Source organism: Nannospalax galili, unplaced genomic scaffold (assembly GCF_000622305.1).
Source record: "Nannospalax galili isolate Female #2095 unplaced genomic scaffold, S.galili_v1.0 scaffold842, whole genome shotgun sequence".
NCBI classification, from domain to species: Eukaryota; Metazoa; Chordata; class Mammalia; order Rodentia; family Spalacidae; genus Nannospalax; species Nannospalax galili.
Window position 1 is genome coordinate 1,258,250 of NW_008349291.1, and position 23,919 is coordinate 1,282,168.

At 51.7% G+C, this 23,919-nt stretch overlaps 3 protein-coding genes across 4 annotated transcripts; 1 reads left to right on the plus strand and 2 right to left on the minus strand.

Annotated features, from left to right (window-relative positions):
• Positions 1-5,232: 5,232 nt before the first annotated feature.
• On the minus strand, positions 5,233-7,054 carry Rpl28 (ribosomal protein L28). Of its 2 annotated transcripts, none has more exons than XM_029570206.1 (5): positions 6,925-7,054; positions 6,551-6,636; positions 6,327-6,450; positions 5,523-5,714; positions 5,233-5,368 (listed from the first exon to the last, which is right to left on the minus strand). In XM_029570206.1, exons 1-5 carry the CDS (start codon positions 6,998-7,000, stop codon positions 5,289-5,291), a joined length of 558 nt encoding a protein of 185 aa, XP_029426066.1. In that variant the 5' UTR covers positions 7,001-7,054; the 3' UTR covers positions 5,233-5,288. The 2 variants fall into 2 exon arrangements, with proteins under 2 accessions (XP_029426066.1, XP_008844880.1); XM_008846658.2 differs by having other exon boundaries at positions 5,596-5,714; positions 6,925-7,047.
• Positions 7,055-8,372: 1,318 nt separating this feature from the next.
• On the plus strand, positions 8,373-15,151 carry Tmem238 (transmembrane protein 238). The gene is made up of 2 exons (XM_008846659.3): positions 8,373-9,988; positions 15,043-15,151. The coding sequence occupies exon 1, from the start codon at positions 9,085-9,087 to the stop codon at positions 9,979-9,981; it is 897 nt and encodes a 298-aa protein (XP_008844881.2). The 5' UTR covers positions 8,373-9,084; the 3' UTR covers positions 9,982-9,988; positions 15,043-15,151.
• Positions 15,152-15,308: 157 nt separating this feature from the next.
• On the minus strand, positions 15,309-17,598 carry Tmem190 (transmembrane protein 190). Its single transcript, XM_008846704.2, has 5 exons — positions 17,505-17,598; positions 17,378-17,413; positions 16,528-16,653; positions 16,360-16,444; positions 15,309-16,276 (listed from the first exon to the last, which is right to left on the minus strand). The coding sequence occupies exons 1-5, from the start codon at positions 17,560-17,562 to the stop codon at positions 16,054-16,056; spliced, it is 528 nt and encodes a 175-aa protein (XP_008844926.1). The 5' UTR covers positions 17,563-17,598; the 3' UTR covers positions 15,309-16,053.
• Positions 17,599-23,919: the final 6,321 nt, after the last annotated feature.

The window sequence follows — 23,919 nt, forward strand, 5'->3', positions numbered from 1 at the left end:
CCATCAAATTCCCTTGGAATTGGAGTTGTGGACAGTTAGCCACCATGTGAGGGATGGAAACTGAACCTGGGTCCTCTGTAAGAGCATCCAGTGTGCTTTAAACACTAAGCCCCTCCCCTACCCTCCCCCCCCTTTTTTTTATATGCCATTTTGTGGAACATGCCTGGGATCCCAGCACTGAGGATACAGAAACAGGAAGGACTGAGGTTTGAGTTCAGCTTTGGGGACACAAGGAGGGCAAGAGACATGGCTCACGGCTGAGTGGTTAAGAGCACTTACCTGCTCTTCCAGAGGACATTGGCTTGGTTCCTAGCACCCACATGATGGCTAACTCTAGTTCCAGGGGATCCCACACTGTCTGGCCTCCCTGGGCACCAGGCATGCACATAGTACACTTGTATACAAACAGGCAAAACATTCATACACATAAAACTTTAAAAAAAAAAAACAGCCAACACAACAGATGCCTGTAATACCAGCACTTTGGAGATAGCTAAAGGCAGGATCAAGAGCTTGAAGTCATCTTCAGCTCCAAAACAAGTTGGGAAGCCAGCCTGGGCTACGTGAGACCCTGTTTCCTGTTTTAAAGAAAAGAAAGAAGACTGGAAAACATTTTAGGTATGATGGTTCATATCTGTAATCCTAGTACTTGGGAGGCTGAGGTAGGAGGATGGCCAAAAGTTGGAGGCCAGACTGGGTTACAGATTAAAACAGTCTCAAATCCTAGCACTTGGGAGGGAGAGGCAGGTGAATCTCTTGAGTTTAAAGCCAGCCTGGTCTACATAGTGTGTTCCAGGCCAGCTGGGGCTACAGAAAGACCCTGTCTCAAAAAGGCTGAAAAAATCGCCGGGTGTAGTGGTGTATGCCTTTAATCCCAGCATGTGGGAGGCAGAGGCAGGCGGATCTCTGAGTTCAAGGCCAGCCGGGTCTACATGGTGAGTTCCAGGACAACTGGGACTACAGGGAGACCTTGTCTCAAAAAGACCAAAAAAAAGTAAAAAAAAAAAAAGCTGAAAAAACCTATTGTCTCAAAAAAGAGGGCCTAGCTGGGCTTTGTGGCACACACTTTTAATCCCAACACATGGAAGGCAAAAAAGGCAGCTCTGAGTTTGAGGCAACCTGGTCTACATAGCAGGTCTCTGTCTCAGAAAACCAAAAAGAAAAAAAAGAGGGTTAGGAAGATGGCTCAGTGGTTAGGAACATTTGTTCCACAATGCTGAGGACTGGAGTGCAGATCCTAGTACCCACTGGGCATTTACCAGTGTTTCCCAATGCTCAGGGGCATAGAGACAGAAGGACCACTAGGGATTGCTGGCTTCCAGCCTGGCAGACTCAAGTCCCAGGTTCAGGAAGAGAACCTGTGGGGCTGGAGAGATGGCTCAGAGGTTAAGAGCACTGGCTGCTCTTCAGAGGACCCAGGTTCAATTCCTAGCACCCACATGGCGGCTACAAACTGTCCTTAACTCCTCTTCTGACCTCTGCGGCATTGCATGACACAGGTGCGCTCACATACATGCAGGCAATACACTTGTACACATAAAAGTAATATTAAAAAAAAAAAAAACCACTGGTGGTTCTTGTAGAAGACCCGGGTTTGAATCCCAGCACCCACATGGCAGCTCACAACTGTGACTCCAGTTCCAGGGGATGTGTGTGTATGCACATAAGTGCAGATGCCCACAGAGGAAGAAATGTTGGATATCCCTGCAGCTGGAGTTAGAGGCAGTTGTAATCACCTGACATTACTGCTGAGAACCAAACTTAGGTCCTGTCCAAGAGCAGTATGTGCTCTTAACCGCTAAGACATCTCTCCAGTTCCTGAAGATATTTTAAAAATGTAGAAGCTGGGTCTTGTGGACCAGGCCTGAAATCCCAGCTACTTGAGACACTTAAGGTGGTAGAGTTCCAAATTTAAGACTGTCCTGGACTACAGAGCAACTTCAGAGTCAGCCTGGACAATTTAGCAAGATCTTGTCTCAGTAGATAGTGCTGACTTTTCAGGGGGTGTTGGAACTCACTATGTAGACCAGGCTGGCCTTGAACTCAGAGGTCTGCCTGCCTCTGCCTCCCGAGTGCTGGGATTAAAGGCATGCACCACCACACCCAGCAAAACAAATTTTTTAAAAGTAGAGGGGGCAGGCACGGCTATTTCAGAGGGATTTTTTGTTTTTGAGACAGGATCTCCCTGTAGCCCCAGTTGGCATAGAAACTAGAACTGGCTATATAGACTAGACTGGACTTAATCTTAGAGAGATCCGCTGCCTCTGCCTCCTGAATGGTGGGATTAAAGGCATGCACCACCATGCCTGGCAATTTCAGCGTTTCTTCGAACATGATGTATGGTATAGACAACAATAAATAACTAAAAGCAGCAATGTGTATGGCACGTCCAGGACCAGCAGCAGACACCTCAAGGTTGGAGAGCCAGCAGCACATTCCAGTGTGGTGTTTGGAGTCACAACTTTCAGCATATGGGCAAGGCTGGCTTCAAACTAGCCTCTTAAAGCAGCCTTCTGAATGCTGTGATTCGAGACATGTGCTTCTGCCCGGCTATTATTTCTAGAAGTACAGGAAATTATGACACTAAGCATCCCTCTAGCCAATCTCTGCATTCAACATGCTCAAAGTAAGAAAAATGCCATTATTTTACTGGAAGAGGACCTAGGTCAAGGGCTGTGGGCAGGGTGTACAGAAGAGGGCAGCTCAGCAGGCATGGGTCACTCAAACCACTGCTCATGCCAAAGGAAGGCTTGTCTGTATCTGAACTTTCACCTACTCCTGGAATATCCTATTGGTGTTTCCGTCTACTTGATGAACGATCATAATCACTGTACCAGCATAACCTCTGGGGAAGGAGACGGCTCCTGTGGGTGCCCTGTGCCCATGGACCAAGGCTTCGGGGAGCACTTCTGGTGTGATGTTAATGTACCCTGTTGCTGGGATTTGTTTCCTGTGTACTCCATACCAAGTCTATGGTGTGTATGTAACAAAAACTGGAACCAGCAGGATTACTAGAAAAGTGATCTATATCCATTGCATACCAGGAACTGTATTGGGTCCTGGGTGACACACAGAAGTTCCAAGTTGGTGCTCATCCGGTGTGGAGGCAGACATGTAAACTACACATCAAAAGGAACACTGAACATACTGCATGACAGGATGAAAGGCATAATAAACCATACCCAGGGGCTGGAGAGATGGATCAGTGGTTAAGAGCACTGGCAGCTCTTCCAGAGGACCTGGGTTAGCTCCCTGCACATGGTGGCTATAACTCCAATTCCTGGGCATCTGATGCCCTCTTCTGGGCTCTCTGGGCACCAGGCATTCACATATCCATCCAAGAAAACAAGTTTTTAAAAAATCAGATCTGGGGCTGGAGATGGCTTAGCCTCTAAGACCACTGACTGCTCTTGTAAAAGACCCAGGTTCGATTCCCAGCAACCACATGGTGGCTATGAACTGTCCTTAACTGCAGTTCCAGGGGAATCTGATGCCCTCTTCTGACATCTGCCACATGACATGGTATACTCACATGCATGCAGTCAATACACTCATACTCCACTGAGCTGTGGAATAGGTAAGGTCATGAAATGACAGCAACAATGGTGTGAATAGCTTTCCCCATATGGGCCTCATGTTCTCCATCTACAAAGTGGGCACACTGGCTTCACAGGACAACTGGCCATCAGGTGAGAAATGACCACCCTTCACACACTGAAGATTTTTATGCCCCACACTCACCTAATACAGAGTACCTCTTCTATTTTCAGACAGGGTCTCCCTGTAGCTCCAGCTAATTTGTACAACTATGTAGACCAGGATTATCTCAATGTTGGGATTAAGATGTGGGTCACCATTCCAAGCTCTATTAATGGCAGGGTCTTAACTGTGTAGCCCTGGCTGGGCTCCAGCTCAGATTCACCTGTCTGACTCCAGAGTTGGAATTAAAGGCCATGAGCTTCCATGCCCAACCCAATGGTTCATTTACTTTACTAGGCTTTTAAATTTTTATTTTTGTATGTGTTTTGCCTATGTGTGTCTTTTTCTTTAATATTTATATGTTGGTCTTTTTGAGACAGGGCTTCCCTGTAGCCCCAGCTGGCCTGGAAACTGCCTACATAGATGAGGCTGGCCTTGAACTCCCAGAGATCCACCTGCTGAGATTAAAGGTGTATATCACCACACCTGGCTGCCTAAGTGTATCCGATCTGGGGCTATGTGGGTGCTGGGACACAAACCTGGGTTCTCTGCAAGAGCAGCCAGTGCTCTTAACCACTTAGCCGTCTCTCCAGCAGCAAATTTTACATTAAATAGGATTTACCTATGTAGTTCAGGCTAGCCTTAATCCCAAGGTTCTCTTGTCCCAGGATACTCAAAATTGTAAGCACACACCACACAAACTCAGCTTTTGACTACATTGGTGTAAATGATATATATTCAGTAAAAGCTGACTTTGAATGTTGACCTTTTCCTGGGCCAGCAGCACATGGTTTAACTCATATACAAAAACTGACTGGACTATAGAAAGCCCCAGGTACCCCCAGCCACTATCCCACTGTGCTGTGCTACTAACCTGTTCAGCAGAAGACAGAGCTGAGATCTAAGACACCATCAAGCTCAGGCCAGGACTCCATTCATCAGACACTGTGCTGGCCAGAAGCTGGCAGCCACCAGTCTTAGGCTGCTCCCCCCTAACCTAAGGCACTGGTCTCCACAATCCTTGCACAGCATCCCCCTCTCCACTCCAGGTGTCCAAAGGGTTTAAACCCTGCTATGACACCACAGGCCCCAAGTGGCCCTGTGACCAGCTTTCAGCCTGCACCCTTCCAGCTAAAGACACCCCTCTAGCCTCTAAAGGGAGGATTTGCCTGTATGAACCTTTTAGGCACTCAAAAAGGTATGAAGGGTTTGTACCAAAGGTCAGAGGGCCTGTTCTGGAAAGAGTAATGACTTAACACTCCCTGCCAGTCCAACCGTGACATCCCAACTGAGTTTTGGTGACACAGCCTGAGTGACAGCACACAAGTCAGAGCTCAAGGACCCACACAAAAGGAGGGCCTGCTGGGCATGGTGGCACATGCCTTTAATCCCAGCACTTGGGAAGCAGAGGCAGGCGGATCTCTGTGAGTTCAAGGCCAGCCTGATCTACATAGTGAGTTCCAGGCCAGCTGGGGCTACAGGGAGACCCTTTCTCAAAACAGACAGGGGGTGAAAAAAAAGGGCCAGTGGAGGTGATTGACAAAGTCAGTGATTCTTTATTGCTTCTGGGGCAGGGGACTCAGGAGCTCTTAGTGGGGCGGGTCCGCTTCCTCTTCACCACCACGGGCTTCTGGCTTCGCAGGATGGCACTGGCCCGGCGGATGGCAGCCTGAAGGGGAGGACAGGACACCAGGCTCAGCTTACCCACTCACAAGACACCCCTACCTGCTGCCTGCTTCCCAGGCCCTGAAGAAGTAACTAGGGCTGAGATTCAGAGGACACCCCTACAACTCAGGTTTAGCTACTAAGCAAAGAGCACTGACCTGGCTGGCACCCATCCACTCCATCCAAGTGCAGCAGCACCAGTTGACCTCTTCTTGCCCACCTGTCACTCACCATGCGCAGATCAGGCCGGTACTTGTTCTTGCGGATCATATGCCTGATGCTGCTGAGGGTGGCCCTGGCATTCTTGTTGATGGTGGTCCTCACATAGGACGTAGCTGGCTTTCGCTGGCCTAGTGAGGAGACACTGCATCAGTCCACCTGCCTAGGTCTTCAGTGCATTTCCCAGGTACAAACACACCTTACCCAAGAAACCCAGGACTCTTGTCCAGCCCTTTTCTCCACATACCCTCAGCACTCACTGGGTGATCCCTCCATGTCAGTTCCAACCAAAACCTGAGGAAAACCCATTCCTCACTCCAAAAACCCTAGACAGAGAACCAGTGTGTACCTCAAGTACCCTGTTTGTCTGCCTCCTACTCCCTGGGAAGATGCCCCAAAATTTGTTTGTGCCTCCAAGTTTGAAGGAGGTCAAGTGTCCTGAACTGACCGACTGACTGGGAAGGTGATGGAACTGATTTCTACCCAAACTGACACCTCCATGTGAAGGGCAGCTTCAATTTTCTCGTCTGTGAGGTGCAAAGAGATCCATCCCTACCTGATGTAGCCTGCGAATTTAATCTGAAAACATCAGTCACCCAAAGCTCAGGGTCTAATTGCTTGCCGGCTCACACCGCTGACAAGTCAGAGAGGGAGGGCTGAAGCTTCTTTCCCAGGCCCAAGCCCCTGAGGCCAGGGATGCTCTGCCTCCAGGAAGGCAACCTCCTGTCTGCAAAAAGGCTCACCAGATCTTCGCTTCATGACCACCACTACCCCTTTGCCGTCGGCCGCGGGCTCCACTCCCACGGTCTTACGGTGAATCAGTCCGTTGTAGCGGAAGGAGTTTCGGGCCTTCAGATTATTGGGCTCCTGGAAAGGTGCGGAAGGTGAATTAACGATTAGCGGGATCACTTCCTGTGACCCGAAATGGAGGACCCCCCAGGACCGTGCGACCACCGGGCACACTCACGGTGCTGTACGTCTGTTTGTTCCTCTTGATCAGGAAACTCGAGCAGTTCCGCACGACCATCCATTGCAGATGCGCCGACATGGCGGCTGCGGGGAAACGAGGCACGTGAGCTAAGGCACACCGTGAGCTAAGCAGGGCGCGGCTAGGCCCCTAGACGAATGGGAGCCCCGCCGGGCGGGAATGACCGACCGAAGGCGGAGGGCCGAACTAAGGCGTCCGCGGCTGCGGGGAACCAGACCCCCACTTCCGGTGGCGGACCTGCGGGTCTGTGAATAGCGCTTGGGGCACAAGGGAAGAAATCAGGCTGCGGGCAAGGGCAGTGCGCGGCGGGGGCGAGATGGCGGTGGCCACGCGGGGCGAGGGCTCACGCTCACCTCCTCTCGCTACAGCGGCCGGAGACGGAAAGAGGCTCATTGGGGGCGGGACGATGCCTTTAATACCGAAACGCATTTCCGCTTCCTCCCAGGGCCGCAGAAGTCGCCGCTCTCGCTTCCTCCCTTCCTTGTGTTCCGCCGCGCAGCGTTCGGAAGCCTTCGGCAAACTTCGGCTGGAGAGCTGGAAGCGCGTTCTCACGGAGGAACACGGCCGTTCGGTTGGCCTTTTGGAAGTTTTCGGGTGGTTCCAAACTGAGGCATCGCTTCAACCACCACTTGGCGCGTGGTGGGCGCTAAGTAAACACTTTTTGAGACAGGGTCTTGCTGTCTAGGCTAGTTTCCAGTTCACGAAGGCTGGGGATTCCAGGATTGCGTCATTGTGCATGGTTTTAAGACTTGGTTTTTGTTGGCGGTTTTAGGGGGGTTGTTTTCTGGAGGGGGGAGGGCGTGAGGGTTAAGACAGGGTCTAACTATGTAGTGTTGGCTAGGGTTGGAACTCACAGAGCTCTACCTGCCTCTGCCTCTAGAATGCTGGGATTAAAGGGGTGCGCCACCACAGCAGGCTTGTTTTGTGTTTAAAAAAGAAATTTTAGGGGCTAGAGAGATGGCTCAGCGGTTAAGAACACTGACTGTTCTTGCAGAAGACCCAGGTTCGAATCCCAGCCTCCACATGGCAGGTAACAACTGTCCGTAACTCCAGTCCCAGGGGATCCGATGTCCTCTTCTGACCTTCTCAGGCAATGCACAACACGGGTGCACTTACCTACACGCAGGCAATACAGTGGTACACATAAAATAAAAACAGTAAAATATAATATCTCCTTGTGGGGCCGGGGGTTAAGCTGCAGCGCCATAGCACGTTGCTCGCGCATATGTTGCCAGCTACAGGGGCACGGGCAAAAAATAAAATAAATAGTTTTTGGTTTTTTTTTGGTCTTTTTGAGACAGGGTATTCCTGCCTCAAAAAGACCTCCCCCTCAATTTTTTTTGTGTGTATGACTGCATTATTTTTATTTTATGTGTATGGTTGCATTGTCTGCGTGTATGTAAGTGCACCCCTGTCGTGCAATGCCCCCTGAGGTCAGAAGAGGCTGTCAGATTCCCCTGGGACTGGAGTTAGGGGGTTGTTAGCACCATGTGGGTGCTGGGAATTGAACCTGGGTCCTCTGCAGGAGCAGCCAGTGCTCTTTACCACTGAGCCATCTCTCCAGCTCTCTTTAACCTTTTAAAATGTTTTTACTAGCATATATTAATTATACATAACAATGGATTTTATGACATTCATACATGTATATAGTGGGTTGTGTTTTTTTAGTCTTTGAGACTGGGTCTCCCTGTATCCCCAGCTGGCCTGGAAGTCACAATGTAGACCAGGCTGGCCCCGAACTCACAGAGATCCACCTGCCTCTGCCTCCTAAGTGCCGGGATTAAAGGCATGTGCCATCACGCCTGGCGTATATAATGTGTTCTGAGCACACACACCCCTACACGCTTGTCTCTGCCCACTCCACTTACTCCTCTTCCCAACTAGCTCCCTGTTTTCTAGTCATGAGTATGTGTGTATGTGTCTGTGTCTGTGTGTCCCAATGATTTTGCTTAGGGGAGCCACGAATTCCTCTAAGGGAAAAATGTGTGAATGAAGAAGTTTCCATGTAACAGCTCCTGGTTCCCAGAGTTCCACAGGGGTTAGCACAGCCTCTTCCCCATATCTTGCTGCCTCCCACCTCCAAAGTGCCCTGGCCATACCCAGCCTCCTTGAAGTCAAGGCCAGCTTCAAGGATCAGCTTCACTGGCAGAGGAAGAGTGTATGGTGTATGAGAAGGGATCTGTTGTACAAAAAGGACCACAGTTTCTGTGTCCCCCTCCCTTGGGGCACCTTTCTTCGGAATCACATCTAGGAACTCTTTGAGGGCAGGGCATGTCACCAGCAATGAGCCCTGACCTTATACTTTGTCTTCTGATAGTGTCAAACAGCTCCTGGGAGACAGATCCATTTCCTCACCTGAGGTTCACTGGACCCGAGGCCCAACACTCAGGCACCCAGGAGATCCCAAAAGACAAATGTCGAGGGTTTCCTCCCTTTGAAGGGTCTGGCAGCTGATTCTCTGCGTCCCAGAGCGTTTTTCTGCTCTGCTGGGGCACGAACCCAGGGCTTCATGCATGCTCTGCAACCCTCTAGCCCATCTGGTGGTTGTTTCTAACCCCATCCGTGTTCACCATAAACCTGGTGGCACAGGAGGCCTCAGAGAGGCGCGCACCAAACAGAAACAACTCTCAGCTAAATCCATTATGGCACCCTCCAGTTCCGCCCTAGCCCCTGCTGCTCCTCGATGGACAGGGCCGGTGAGGAGCTCCCATCTGTGCTCACACCTGGCACCAGGACCAGGCTGTGCGCTCCAGTCAAACTCAGGTGACTGGGCAGGCGCTGGGCACACCTGGCGCCCGTCCCCTGACCCCGCCCCGGGCAGCCGCACCCCAGATCGCAGTCTGGGAGCGCAGGCGGCGGCAAGGCCACCGAGGGCCATGGCGGCTGCTCCCACTGGGTGTAGCTCGCAGGGGTCGGCAGCGGGATCCGCGTCTCCACCGGCGCCCGCGTCGGCTCCCGCGGCCGGCCTGGGCCGCTGCCGCGTGGCGCTGCTGCTAGCGGTGGCCTTGGACGTGGCGGGCATGGCGGCGCTGCTGACCGGCGTGTTCGCGCAGCTGCAGGTGCGCGGCCGCGACTTCGGGGACCTGCTCATCTACTCGGGGGCCTTGCTGGTCTTCCTGAGCCTGCTGGGCTGGATCCTCTGGTACACCGGCAACATCGAAATCTCGCGCCAGGAGCTGGAACGCGACTACGGCCTGCGGCCCTCTGCCATCGCCCGCCTGGCGCGCAAACTGTCCCGCCGCTGGTCGGCGCCCTCTGCCGCCACCGGTCGCCGGGCGACTCCGGGTCCCCGCGGAGCGCGCCGACCCGTGCGCACGCCCCAGCAGCCCACCACAGGCTCCCGCCGCGTGCGCCTGCAGCTCGCCACGCTCGAGGCCGCTCCCGGGGCGGCGGGCTCTGGCAGCGAGTGAACCCCAGGTGAGAGACGTGGAGAGAGGGAGGACAGAGGAGTGGCGGGGAGACCGACACCCCCTCCCAGAAGGTGGAGACTGAGAGTCGCATAACTGAGACCTTCAGGATGGGCGTGGTTGCAGACTCGAATGGGACCAGTGCGTCCTGGTTGCTGGAGATGACACCAGGGAATGGAGGCAGGGTTAGGCATCCCCTGTACCACGCTTTAGGTGGTGTCCCAGGTGCACCAAGCCCCATCGCATCCTCTCTCTGTACCCAGTGCTCTGAGGTCATTACTGTTACCGTACAATGAGGCCGGGCTTACCGTAACCTTGGCCCAGGCTGCACGGTGCAGGAGAACACCAAGTGCACCGACAAGCAATCCTTTGGTGCAAAGGCAAAGGCGAAGGACCAATGGGGACAGGAATAGTGAAGCGGCAAGCCATCACCTTCCCTCCCTCTCTGCCTTCCATTGGTATATAGGGTCTGGTTATATCCGCGGTATACACTGCATTCCTGTTTTGCAGTGCAAGCATTCTACCAACTGAGCTATGTCCCTAGCCTGTATTCCCTTTAAAAAAAAAAAAAAAAAAGTTTTTTTATTTTTCCTTTTGGTCTTTTTGAGACGGGGTCTCCCTGTAGCCCCAGCTGGCCTGGAATTCTCTATGTAGATCAGGCTGGCCTTGATCTCACAGAGATCCACCTGCCTTTGTCTCCTGAGTGCTGAGACTAAAGGCGTGTGCCACCACACCAGGCTGTATTCCCTTCTTTAAAAAACATGTTTATGCCAAAAAAATTTTTTAAATGCAGGCCGGGGGTGGTGGCACACATTTTTAATCCCAGAACTTGGGGGGAGGAGCAGGCAGATCTCTGTGAGTTCAAGGCCAGCCTCATCTACATAGGAGTTCCAGGCCAGCTAGGACTGCAAGAAGACCCTGTCTCAAAAAGACCAAAAAAAATTTTAGTACTTTATTTTTTAATTTTTTCATATTTTATTTATTATTATTTTATGTGTATGCATGTATTGGCTGCATGCATGTAGGTAAGTGCACCCATGTTGTACAATGCCTGAGGAAGACAGAAGAAGCTGTCGGATCCCCTGGAACTGGAGTTACAACAGTTGTCAGCTGCCATGTGGGTACTGGGATTCAAACCCGGGTCTTCTGCAAGAACAGCCAGTGTTCTGAACTGCTGAGCCATCTCTCCAGCCCTATTATTTTTATTTTTGATGTGTTTGAGTGTATTGCCTGTGTGTATATAAGTGAACTGTGTCCTGCAATGCCTGCGATGTCAGAAGAGGGTGTCGGATGCCCTGGAACTGGAATTATGAATGGTTGTTAGCCACCATATGGGTGCTGGGAATCAAACTCAGGGCCTCTGAAAGAGCAGCTGGTGCTCTTAATGGCTGAGCCATCTCTCCAACCCCTGTAAAAAATTTATGCCAGGCATGGTGGTGCACCCCTTTAATCCTAGCACTTGGGAGGCAGAGGCAGGCGGATCTCTGTGAGTTCAAGGCCAGCCTGATCTACATAGCAAGTGCTAGGCCAGCTGGGGCTACAGGGAGACCTCTACTTTTAATTTTTTTAATTTTATTATTTTTATTTTATGTGTATGAGTGTATTGCCTGCGTGTGAGTGCACCCGTGTCGTGCATTGCCTCGGAGGTCAGAAAAGGGCTTTGGATTTCCCTGGAACTGGAGTTAAGAATGGGTCGTAGCCACTATGTGGATGCTGGGACTCGAACCCGGGTCCTCTGCAAGAGCAGTCAGTGCTCTTAACAGCTAAGCCATCTCTCCAGTCCCCACTTTTAATTTTTTTTAATTTATTTTTATTTTATGTGTATGAGTGTTAGGCCTACATATATATAAGTGCACCTGTGTCATGCAGTGCCCAAGGAAGACAAAAGAGGGCGTCAGATCCCCTGAAACTGAAGTTATGGATGATTGTTAGCCGCCATGTACCAGGGTGCTAGGATTCAAATTTGGGTCTTCTGCAAGAGCAGCAAAAGATGTCTCTTAACCACTGAGCCATCTCTCCAGCCTGGGACCTCTATTTTTTAGTTCCCATTCTTTTATTTTCTCTGTACTTAACAATATCTCTCAGATCACAGACAGCCAGGCTCAGTTGATGACCTCTATACCAGGAGGGGCCTTGCTATGGCAATACACCCAGAAAACTTCCTGCATGTTCTTTAGACACCAGCTCACCTTCTGTGCCCTCTTCTGGGCGTTCAAATTATTGCTGCTTGGATAACCATGTGGTATGTTTGTGTGGGAGGTGATTCTCCCAACTGACAGGGAGCCCCTTGAGGGTAAGACCCCAGGTGTCTTTGTTCCACTTGGAAAAGTTTGATGGTGCGGGACAAGTGGAAGGACGGATCATTAAATAGACAGGTGGATGGAAGATGGATGGGTTTGTTAGTTGATGGGTGGAGGATGGATAAATGGATGGATCCATGCATTTTGGCTGATGGATGGGTAAATGAAGAATGGGTGGATGTATAGGTTGGCTGGTGAATGATGTGGCTTTGTGAATGGACAAGTGTATAAGAGAGTTGGTTGACAGATTGTGGGGGGGGGTGGATAGAAGAATTAATGACTTGGTTGATTAAATAGCTGGAATGGTGAATGGTTTGATTGAATGGATTGATGCATTTGGGGTTTTTTAAATTTTTAATTTACTGTTATTTTCATTATTTTTACTTTATCTGTATGAGTGTATTGCCTGCATGTATGTAAGTGCATCAGTGTCATGCAATGCCTGCAGAGGTCAGAAGAGGGTGTCGGATTCCCCTGGAACTGGAGTTACAGATTGTTGTTAGCTGCCATGTGGCTGCTGGGAACCAAACCCAGGTGCTCTGCAAGAGCAGCTAGTGCTCTTAACCACTGAACCAACTCTCTAGCCCCTAATTTATATTTTTATGTATCTATGTGTACCTGCTGAGTTTATGTGTACCATATACATGCAGGAGCCTGTGGAAGACAAAAGAGGGCGTCGGGAACGAGGCATAATCGCTCCCACACTCAGAGAGCAGAGGCAGGTGGATCTCTGAGTTCCAGGCCAGCCTGGTCTACATAGTGAGTTCCAGGCCAGCTTGAGATGCTATCTCAAAATGGACAGCTGCTAGGGGTTGGGATATAGCTCAGATGGTAGTGCTTGCCCGGCTTCAATTCCCAGTACCACATAAACCAGGCCTGTTGGCTAACCCCTATAATCCAAGCACTCCAGAGGCTGAGGCCAGAAGATCACTGCAAGTTCGAGGTCAGCCTGATTGATATATGGGTTCCAAGCCAGCCAGGACTCTAACAGTGAGACTCTGAAAACACCACAGAGACGGGAAAATAAAAGATTTAATGAACGAACAACTATACAGAGGTGAAGCTGAGCTAATGCAACATATCATGCCAAAATAACCACCTGTAGACAAAATGCCCCTTGAAAATCCTTGACGTGGCTCAAAAGTCTACCATATATTTGTGGGCCTCAAAGCAGAACCTGAATTTTGACCCAAGGTTATATTTTAACTCTGGTAGCGTCCCTCTTCCTCAAAATTCACAAATGGGAAAATCTTCCTTTATCTCCTCCTCCTCCTCCCCCCCTCCTCTTCCTCCTCCCCTCTTCCTCTTCCTCCCCCTCCTCCCCCCCTTCCTCCTCTTCTTCTCCCTCCTCTTCCTCCCCCTCCTCTTCCTCCTTCCCCTCCTCCTCTTCCTCTTCTCCTTTTCCTCCCCCTCCTCTTCCTCTTCTTCTCCTTTTCCTTCCCCCCCTCCTTTCTCTTCCTCCCCCCCTCCTCCTCCTCTTCCTCCCCACCCTCCTCCTCTCCCCCTCCTATCTCTGCCCAGCTCTGGAACAAGTCTCAGTATGTAGCATAGGCTGGCATGGAATTCCCTATATAGACCTAGCTGTGTTGTGATCTATCTCTCTCTCTCTCTCTCTCTCTCTCTCTCATACTATGGTATACATATATGGAGACCACAGGATAACCAATGAGACTTGGTTATATCCTTCCACCATGTGGGTCCAAGAAATCAAATTCAGGTCATCAGGCCTGGAAGCAAGTGTCCTTATCTACTGAGCTCTTTCTCTAGCCTCTTGGTTTGTTTCTTGGTTTGTTTTTTGTTTGTTTTTTGTTTTGTTTTTATTTTGTTTTGAGACAGAGTCTCCTGGTAGCCCCAGCTGACCTGGAACTCACTATGGTAGACCAGGCTGGCCTCAATCTCATAGAGATTCACCTGCCTCTCCTTCTCCAGTGCTGGGATTAAAGGCACATGCCACCATACCTTGGTTTGTTTTTTGTTTTTTTTTTGCTGGCCTTGAACTCACTATGTAGACCAGGCTGGCCTTGAGCTCACAGAGGTCCGCCTGCCTCTGCCTCCCAAGTGCTGGGACTACAGGCGTGCACCACCATGCCCAGCTTTGTTTTTATTTTTTAAGTTTTATTTGTATTTTATGTGTATGAATGAGTGTTTTGCCTGCATGCAATGCCCATGGAGGCCAGAAGAGGGTGTGAATCCCCTGGAACTGGAGTTATGGATGGTTCGTAGCTACTATGTGGGTGCTGGGAACCGAACCCAGGTCCTCTGCTAGAACTGCTAACGCTCTTAACTACTGAGCCATCTCTCTACCCTCGCCCCATCCCTGGTTTTGTTTTTGAGACAGGATCTCACACTCTGTAGCACAGACTGCCCTCAAACTATACTCTCAGTCCTTCCTTAAAGTCAAAATCCTCTGCTGCAGCTCCCCGCCCCCGAGTGTTGGGATGCCTGTTTCTCCTCCCTCTATCCCTGCCTGTTTTTTCCATCTTTGCTTGTTTCTCTGTCTCTGTGACTCCCCAGATCAGATCTGTCTCTGCCTTTCCTTGTCATACATTTGCCGTACCAACGGATTCTGATGAGTTAAAGGCTTACACAGTTGTGCACACATGCATACTCTGCAGGCCCTGCAGCAAGCAGAGGGGTAAGCAAGATTGTGCATCACTGAGTGAGGGGCTACCTGGCCTTTCCTGGGGAGGAGACATTCCTGGGAACTCAGGGACAGAGGAGAGCAGTCCCAACCAGCTGCTAACCTCACCTTCCCTTCCCACAGACAACCTCACCTGCAGGACCTGACGGAGATGTGCAGTTGCCCAGTACATCGGCCAGCCACCAGGACACCTACCTGTCCCCCTCACTTGGATAAATGCTTCTGCCTTGGAGTGCTGCTTGTCTGTCTGAGAAAGAGCCAAGCTGAGGGGCAGGGGACGGGGGAGCGGGGATCTGGGAGCTCCCACAGAGAGACTGCCCTAGACCTTGGGAACCCTACAGCTGCTGGAACTATAGGGTCCAGACTTCTCTCTGGCCCTTCACAGGGGCACCAGGGAAACTAGGAGAAGGTTCTTGAACTCAGACCCACTTACCCGGCCCAGACCACCCCAGGGTACTTCGGATCCTCCAAGAAGGGCAGACAAACAGGCACACTGGACTTGAAAGGTGTTTACTGAGGGTGACCCTTAAAGAGGGTGGTTTGGATTCAAGACTGACACAAGACTAGGAGGAAAGAGAGGCGGCTGGGCAGGATGAATCTGGAAGCAGACCATAACACACTTCCAAGAAAAGGCTGGCCCGTGGGGACTGTGGGAGCTGAAGTGCTCGCTGGGCAATGCCGACACTCTTTTGTACATGCTCAGGCATTGGTGCAGAGGAGGAAATAAAGTGTTGAGGGGGGTCACTCGGTGGGGCTTCCTAAAGCAGGATTGCTCTGGACACATTTTCCCTCACTATGTGTCTCCGTGGTACTCCCAACTCATGCATTTCCAGCTGACTTTACTACAGTCCCTCCATACTCCTAACCCAGAAACCCCTTCATCCCCCTCCACAACACAGATCCACACTATTTACCCCCAGACCCCACTCAATCGAGATCCTGCCTTACTTCACCTCCCCATCCCAGGTCTCCCCCTCCACAGCCCAGCTTCCACTCAGCCCTGACCCCCCTAAGCTGCCTCAAAGCATACAGGTACTCTATGTAAGATTCCCACAAAGCCACCTGCTCCTCAGATCTCAGAAAAGACACACATCTATCTGTCATATCTGTATTAAGGGTCCTCCAGGGCTGCCCCTAATCCTCCTCTCCTCCCTCGGTTTCATCGCCGGCTTCCGTGAGCAGAGTTTCTTCGGTCCCTGAGGGTTCTGTTATGGGCACAGAGACAGGTGTGGTGACTGACGCTGTCTTTTTGCTGACTGTTTGTCTGTCCTTAGACAGCAGGGAGACTGTCTGTGACAGGTCACATTTTCCCTGGAGGAACTGTGGTAGGTGCAGCATGTCATGGCGCTTGGCCCACCTAGTGTGGAGAGGACATGCTCAGCCTGAGCCACCTGCACTTTGTGGAGACCCAGGCCTCTCCCATGGCCTGACCATGCTTACCAGATGAGGCAGATGCTGGAGATCAGGAAAAGCAGGCTGCCACAGGTCCAGCCCAGTGCCCACATATGCTTCCTGCGCATGTTTTCTAGGGAAAAAAGAGGATGGATGTCCAGAGTTGCAGCAATCAGCCTCCCCATCCTCTGAAACACCTGGTTTCCAGCCACTCACCATCCAGCCGTTGGTGGTAGCACACACCGTCTCGGTAACAGCATCGCAGGCGCAGGCAGAGGTTGGGGTTCTTAATTGCTGCTGGACCCCCACAGCTCTCTCGGTTCCACACATCTCCCTCACAACCTGGGGGCCACCACAGTAGACACTTGGTTATAGAATTGACTCTGCAGGCTACAAACAAGAGGGTCCCAAGCCCCAGACTGTGTGGCTGTGTGCAAGGAACTACAGTGTATAGGACTCAGGAGTCTGGACTCAAGCCTTCTTTTCTCAGACCTGGAGGTCCAGGTCCTATTCCTCCCTCAGACCTCAGTCTCAGGGGTTCAGATTCCAACCTTCCTTAGATCCAGGGGTCTAGGTCCCAGCCCTCCTCCCTCAGACATATAAGTGCAGGCCCTAGGCCTCTTCCCTCAAACCTGAGGGTGTAGCCCCAGCCTCCTTCCTCAGATATGGGGATCCAGTAGCCAGCTTTCCTCTCTCAAACCTACAAGTCTAGGCACAGCCCTCCTCCATTATACCTGAGAGTTCAGAACCCAACCATCTTCCCTCAGAACCAGGGGTTCAGGGACTTCTTCACTCAGAGTAGAAGTCCAGGCCCCAGCCCTCCTTCCTTAGGCCCAGAAATTCAGGCCCCAGCCTCTTTTCTCAGACCTGGGGGTCCAGACAGCAGTCCTCCTCCCCCAGACCCAGGGGTTGAGGCCCCAGCCCTCCCTCCTTCAAATCCAGGAGTTGAGGCCTCAGCCTGCCTCCCTCAGACCCAAGGACCCACACCCCAGTCTTCTTCCCTCAGACCCTGCGGTCTAATTTGGGGTTCCCTCCCTGGAGTCCCAAGATTTCAACTCCTACTCACTCCATGGGTAGAAGAATCCCTGGATCCCATTCGCATCTGTGAGAGAAAAAGAGTGGTGTTGGGGGGTTGTATGGCAGCCACGGTGGCCCGGCCCACAGCCTACTGATGTCTTCATCAACACCCTCACCTACTGAGGCCTGCATCAGCAGGAGAAGGCCCAACGCTGTGATCGCAGAGCCCACCATGTTGCCTCCCCAGACCTCTGGGGCCTCTATGGAGAGTAACCTTGAAGGTCATCATCCTAGTAACAGCTGAGCCCCGCCCCAAAGCCTCAACCCCAGAATTCTGCTGTTCTGTTGCTAGGGAGTCCCCTCAGCAAGGGGTTCAGAGGGAGGGGTGCCTTGGGCCCATCATTTCTATCTAGGAGGTAGCTTCCTTGACATCCACAAAGAAGAGGTGGGTGGGCATAGGAGGGGTGGTCTCAGATTTAGAGCCTTCTCAAGAAGGGAAGCGGGAAAGAGAAATCAGGACAGAGTCTCGGACTGGCATTGTCTCTGCTCATCTGAGACTTGACAGGGTACAGATCTAGGATTGGGGAGATCTCGGAGCTGGAGAACCCCTGTCTTTCCCAACCCAATGATAGAGGAGGTGGCCTCAGGTGGCCCAGGCTCTGTAAACCTCATTGTTACAGTGTCTCTCCTTCACCACCAGGAAGAAGGGCCTCGGGATGTTGGGGTCTCATTGAGACCCGTTGTTAAGAAGGTTTCCTCAGCAACCAAATCAGGAGGAGGAAGGGACAGTGGGGGCTGGATGGGGTGGCCCCTGGTCCCACTGTCCTCCTAGAGGGTACCTCTCCTCAGGCAGGAGGTCTTTGCTCTAGGGAACACATACCAGGCTTGGGACTGACCTTGTCTAGCCTTGCTGAGCCTGAGGGTGTGGACAGGGTCAGAGGCTGATGGTGACCCCTGCCTAAATCCATGACCCCAAAGGGACTCAGTTTCCCCATCTGTAAATGAGGAGACACAAACTAGAAAACCTCAAGTTTTTTTCTTTCCTGTTTTGTCTGCCCAGGACTGATGAAGGGTCAGGTTTCCAAGAAGAAGAAGACAGACTGAAAACTGGGTTGTCGCCATGACTCCTAGTTTACTCTAGCTCAGTGTCCATTTGGTATAGTGAAAAGGAACCTCAGTTCCTGAGAGAGTTCTGGAATTGGCCCTGGAGTCTGAGGGAGGAAGGCTGGGTCCTGAACTCCTGGGTCTGAGGGAGGAGGGCTGGGGCCTGGACTCCTGGGTCTGAGGGAGGAAGGTTGGGGACAGGACCCTTGGGTCTGAAGGAAGAGGGCTGGGTCTGGACTCCTGGGTTTGATGGAAGAGAGTTAGGGATAGGACCCCTAGGTCTGATAGAGGAGAGTTGGAGATAAGACCCTTGGGTCTGAGGAAGAAGAGCAGGGTCTGGACACTTAGGTCTAAGGGAGGAGGGCTGGATCCTGGACCCCTGGGTCTGATGGAAGAGAGTTAGGGATAGGACCCCTGGGTCTGATAGAGGAGAGTTGGAGATAAGACCCTTGGGTCTGAGGAAGGAGGTCAGGGGCCTGAATTACTGGTCTGAGGGAGGAGGGCTGAGATTTGGACCCCAAGTTCTGAGGAAGTCTGGGTTCTGGACTCCCGGTCTGAGGAAAGAGGGCTGGGACCTGGATTGCAGAGTCTGTAGGAGGAGGGGGTCTAAGGCCAGACCCTATTTCCCAAGAAGCCTGTGAGGTCGACTCCTTTTCATCCTGGTGTCCTCCTGTAAACATCCTAGAGGGTGCTGAGTGGGCCCTGGGCTGACTCCGTCAGAGATGACACAGGTCCGAGGGGGCTCGGCAGGGGGCCCCGGGGGTGGGGGTCAGAGGAGTTGTGGGGCTGAGGCAGGGCAGCTGCTGACCATTTCCTGTGTCAACACCATCTGGACCCACTTCCCAATTCCCTAGATTCCTCAGGGATCAAGGAGGGGGTGGGGGGGTGGGGCTGCCCGGCGCTGGACCGCGGATTGGGATTGGGGTGGGGTGGGGGCACCGTCAAGGCCTTCACCGCTAATGACAGGTTTGGGCTGTTTCTGTGGCTGACCTGCCCCGTCACCCCCCAGAGGCCAGACAGGACCCCCCAGGGACAGACAGACGGACACACACAGCCTGGGATGTGCTGACATCACACCCAGCCAGCACCACCTCACCCAGGGGCCAGTACACCATCAAGTACCCCCTGGCTAGCACCCCCCCCATCCCAGGGATACCGCCTGGAATGTCTCTGAACACTTCTGATCTCCCTTGTCTCTCTTTTTGACTTCTCAATTTGGTCCCCTAGCACCCACCTTTTCCTGCATCTGTCTTCTCATTGTGGGTCACTGTGATCCTGTTCTTGTCTTTGCAGTCTTTCGTCATTTCTTGGGATTCCCACTCCCTTTCTCTCTCTCTCTCTCTCTCTCTCTCTCTCTCTCTCTCTCTCATTCCCATACCCTTACCCAGAGAAGACCCAGGAGTTCCAAGCCCTTTTGTGGTCACCCTGGGGAAGATGAGTCTTCCCCACAACCCCCAGGGTGAGGAGGCAGGCAGGACCAGAAACTGGCCCCAGCTCCATCACCCCTGATTTGACCCAGGCTCATGAACTTCCCCCCTCAAACATAGAGGTCCCTCACATGCAGGACAACATATTTCCATCCACTTATATGAACATGAGAGTTTAGTGCTCTGGGAACAAGGAAAGGGGCCGGACCTGGAGCCCTGGGTCTGAAGGAAGGAGGTTAAGTCTGGCCTCCTGGGTCTGTGGGTGGAAAGCTAGGGTCTAGATCCCTGGGTCAGTGGGAGGGGGACTGGGATGTGGATCCCAGTCTGATGGATGAGAGCTGGGTATCTGGGTATCAGACTCTGGGTTTGTGGGAAGAGGACTGGGGTCTCTAGACTTTGGGGGTTTGAAGGATGGGGGAGGTGCAGACTGAGGAGATGATGTGAGTTCCTGTATCCCTGTTGGGGGAAGGGACTTGCAGTCCTTGGTGTTGGTCCCGGTCTGGCTGCAAGCCCAGTCCCTTGTCCCCTCAGGCCAGTCCATCCCCCAGGCTGGTGGCCTGAGTCACCTTGGCTAGCCCCTCCCAGTCTGGGGGGGGGGGCTACGTCAGCTCTCCCCTCACTGACGCAGCCTTGGGCCCCCCACACTGACTCAGCCGGAAACAGGCCCCCTGAGGGGTGGAGACCCAGTGGTCAAAGGCCTGGGTCCGTACAGGAGCCAGGGCTGGAGAGGGCCCCTGGGGGGCCCCTCAAAGGGGGTGGCCTGACAGACCAAGAGAGAGAAAGAATTCTTACCTGAGGCGATGAGGTCATGTCCCACCACGGGGGGGGGGGGGGGGGGGGGGGGGCTGTGACCTCACCTCCTCAGGGAACTGAGCAGTAGTCCCCGAGTGGTGGTAGGTGGGGAGAGGAAGCCTCTAGCTGCCAATCAATCCCAGAGACACGACCATCCCCTCCAGGCAGTGTAGCAGTCCCAAAGGACAGGCATGTGTGGTCTGCAGAGATCTTTTGAAGTCCATGTCACCTCTTTGTGCCCTGTGCTGTCCCATCTCCTTCCTGAGAAGGAAGCTCCTGGGGACATACTCTGGTTGACCTTTCTGTTCCTCCCTTCAGGGGCTGTGACTCCTGAGCACTCTATCCCAGTTTTTCATCCATTGAATGCCTTATGTGGGCATTGCTAGGGTCCCTGAAGTGGGGTGTCCCACTCTTTCCTGACAGCTCTTGTGTCCCCCTTCTGGCATGGCCTTGTCCAGGCCTCTAGCACCCACACACCCACAGACTCACTTTTGCTGTCTCTCTCTAGCTCTCCCAGTGGCTCCTGTGTCTCTGGATTGCTGACAACTGTAACCATGAGCTAGAGAGGTTAAACTTATCAAGGGCTCTTTTGTGTGGCCCCTCACTGTGGCCTTTAGGAATGAGAAGGTACCATGCGTATGGTTGCACACGTGTGTGCGTGCGTGCATGCTTGTGTGTGTTGTATGGCTGTATGGTGTGTGTGTGTGTGTCGTATGTATATGTGTGAAGTGTATGGTTGTGTGTGGTGTAAGTGTATGGGTGATATATGGTAAATGTATGTGTATATATGGTGTATGAGTGTGGTGTATGGTTTTATGTGTGTATGTAGTGTATGTGTATGTGTGGTATATGGTGTATATGTGTGGTGCATGGTTGTATGTGGTATATGTATTTGTGCGTAGTGTATGGTTGTATGTGCATATGTGTATGTGTGGTATATGGTAAATGTATGTGTATGTGTGGCGTATGTGTCTGGTGTATGGTTGTGTGTGTGTGTGGTATATGTATTTGTGTGTAGTGTATGGGTGTGTGTGTATGTGGTATATGTGCGGGGTGTATGGTTGTGTATGGTGTATGTATATGTGTAGTGTATGATTCTGTGTGTATGTGTATGTGTGGTGTGTGTGGTGTATGTGTGGTATATTGTATATGTGTGGTGTATGTGTTTATGTGTGTTTGGTAGATGGTAAATGTATGTGTATGTGTGTAGTGTATGGTTGTATGTGTGTATATGTGGTGTATGTATACGTGTGGTGTATGGTGTGTGTGGTGTAGGTGTGTATGTGGTGTATTGTGTGTATGTGTGGTGTATTGTGTGTGTATGTGTGTGGTAGATATGTGTATGTGTGTGGTAGATATGTGTGTGTGGTGTCTAGTGTGTATAGTATATATATATGTCTGTGTGGTATATATATATGTGTATGTAGTATATGGCATGTGTAGTATCTGGTGTATGTGTGTATGTATGTGGTTTAGGTATACATGTAATTTATATGTATGTGGTTATGGGATGTATGATGCATGTATTTGTATATGGTGTATGTGTGTGTAGTGTATGATGTATGTAATGTATGTATGTGTGGTGTATGGTGTATATGATGTATGTATCAGTATATGTGTGGTATATGTATGTGTGTAGTGCATGTATGCATGTGGTGTATGTATATTTGTGGTGTATGGCATGTATGTGTAGTGTATATGGTGTCTGGTATATATATGTGTGTTGTGTATGTGTGTATCCTATTTGGTGTGTGATGTATGTATGTATGTATGTATACATAGTATATTGTGTGTGGTGTATGTATGTGTGTGGTGAATGTATGTGTGTGGTGTATGTATGTGTAAATGATGTATTGTGTGTAGTTTATGTATGTGTGGGTGGGTGCCCGCACCTGTTTGCACTTGTGCTGAGGCCAGAGGAGGACCTGGGGTGTCTTGTTTTAGCACTTTCTGCATTATGCCCTTGAAAGAGGGTCTCTCACTGAACCTGGAGCTAGGCTGGAAGGCAGCAAGGCCTGGTCATCCTCCTATCTCCAGCCACATCACTGGGGTGACAGATACCCAGATTTTTATATGGGTGCTAGGGATTCTATTCAGGTCCTCACGATTATGCAACAAGCTCTTTTACCCACTGAGGCATTTCCCCAGCCCTGAGAGGTACTCTTATTAGCCCATTACAGATGAAGAAACAGGCAGGGGGTAGCATCATAGGCTAAAGTTCTGTCCTGTGGAGAGCCTCCACGCCTCTTTCTCTTGGGCCCCACTTTCTTACTGCATCACTCAGTCCCGGCCACTTCAGCATCCTCATCTAACCTCTATCTCTGGCCCACCCATCTTTGGTCAGCCGGCTTTGCTGTCTCTCTAGGCTGTGCATGTTCTTGTGCAGTCTGTCTCTTCTCTTCCTGTCCCTACACCTCTCCCCCTCAGGATCTCTGGTTCTCCACAAGTTCCTCCTGTTGTCCACTTTACTCATTGACCTCAGACTTCCAGAACCTTGCCCCAGGGTCTCCAAGGTCCTCTCCAGCTCAAGCTCATCACTCTGGCTGGTCCCATGTCTGTATTTGTTTCCCTGACCCTGCTTTCTTCCGTTTCCTTTCTGAGATGGGGTCTCAGGTAGCCCAGGCTGGTCTGAGCCACACTACATAGCTAAGGATGACTTTGAACTCCTGATCCCTCCACCTCCCAAGTACTGAGATTGCACAGTAAGTCCCATCACACCTGGTTTATGCGGTGCTGGGAATGGAACTAAGCAAGCACTCTAGCAATTGAGCCACATTTCTAAGCCCTCAGTTTTCCTGTCTCTGCATCTCAGAGACTCCATATCTAATATGCCCCACTGCTCTCCAGGGTTTGTCAACCTGCCTCTGCCTTAGAGTCTCCATCTCAGTCCCATCACGCTCAATCCTAGAGACCCTTCGCTTTCTGTTCGCGCTTCCTCTCACCTACACCCCACCCCCAGGCTCCGGGCTTGCCTCTCCTCCTCCTGCCTCCCCATCTCTCAATGCTAGTCCTGGTCTAGCCAGACCCCCACCCACAGCCAGGCCCCAGCCCGTGGAGGTGGAGGGAGGGGACGCCAATGACCTCACCGGCCCCTCTCAGACCCCCCCCCCTTCACTTTTCAACTTTTCCAACTTTTCCTTCCGTGCCCTCCTCCGAGCAAGGCGGTGTGAGCCCTGCTAGGCAGCCGACTTGTCTGAATGGAAAAGGCAGGAGGGAGGGTGAGTCAGGATGTGTCAGGCCGCCCTCCCCTGCCGCCTGCCCCCCGCCC

Excerpts from the sequence above, each read along its gene's own strand:
- Tmem238 (XM_008846659.3), top strand. The coding sequence starts at position 9,085 with ATGCTCTGCAACCCTCTAGCCCATCTGGTGGTTGTTTCTAACCCCATC.
- Rpl28 (XM_029570206.1), bottom strand. The coding sequence starts at position 7,000 with ATGCGTTTCGGTATTAAAGGCATCGTCCCGCCCCCAATGAGCCTCTTT. Across the intron at positions 6,451-6,550 it reads ACAAACAGACGTACAGCACC|GAGCCCAATAATCTGAAGGC; the intron begins GTGAGTGTGCCC and ends GCACCTTTCCAG. Across the intron at positions 5,715-6,326 it reads GGTCATGAAGCGAAGATCTG|GCCAGCGAAAGCCAGCTACG; the intron begins GTGAGCCTTTTT and ends TCTCCTCACTAG.
- Tmem190 (XM_008846704.2), bottom strand. The coding sequence starts at position 17,562 with ATGGTGGGCTCTGCGATCACAGCGTTGGGCCTTCTCCTGCTGATGCAG. Across the intron at positions 16,654-17,377 it reads GGGATTCTTCTACCCATGGA|GTTGTGAGGGAGATGTGTGG; the intron begins GTGAGTAGGAGT and ends GGTGGCCCCCAG. Across the intron at positions 16,277-16,359 it reads TCCAGCATCTGCCTCATCTG|GTGGGCCAAGCGCCATGACA; the intron begins GTAAGCATGGTC and ends TCTCCACACTAG.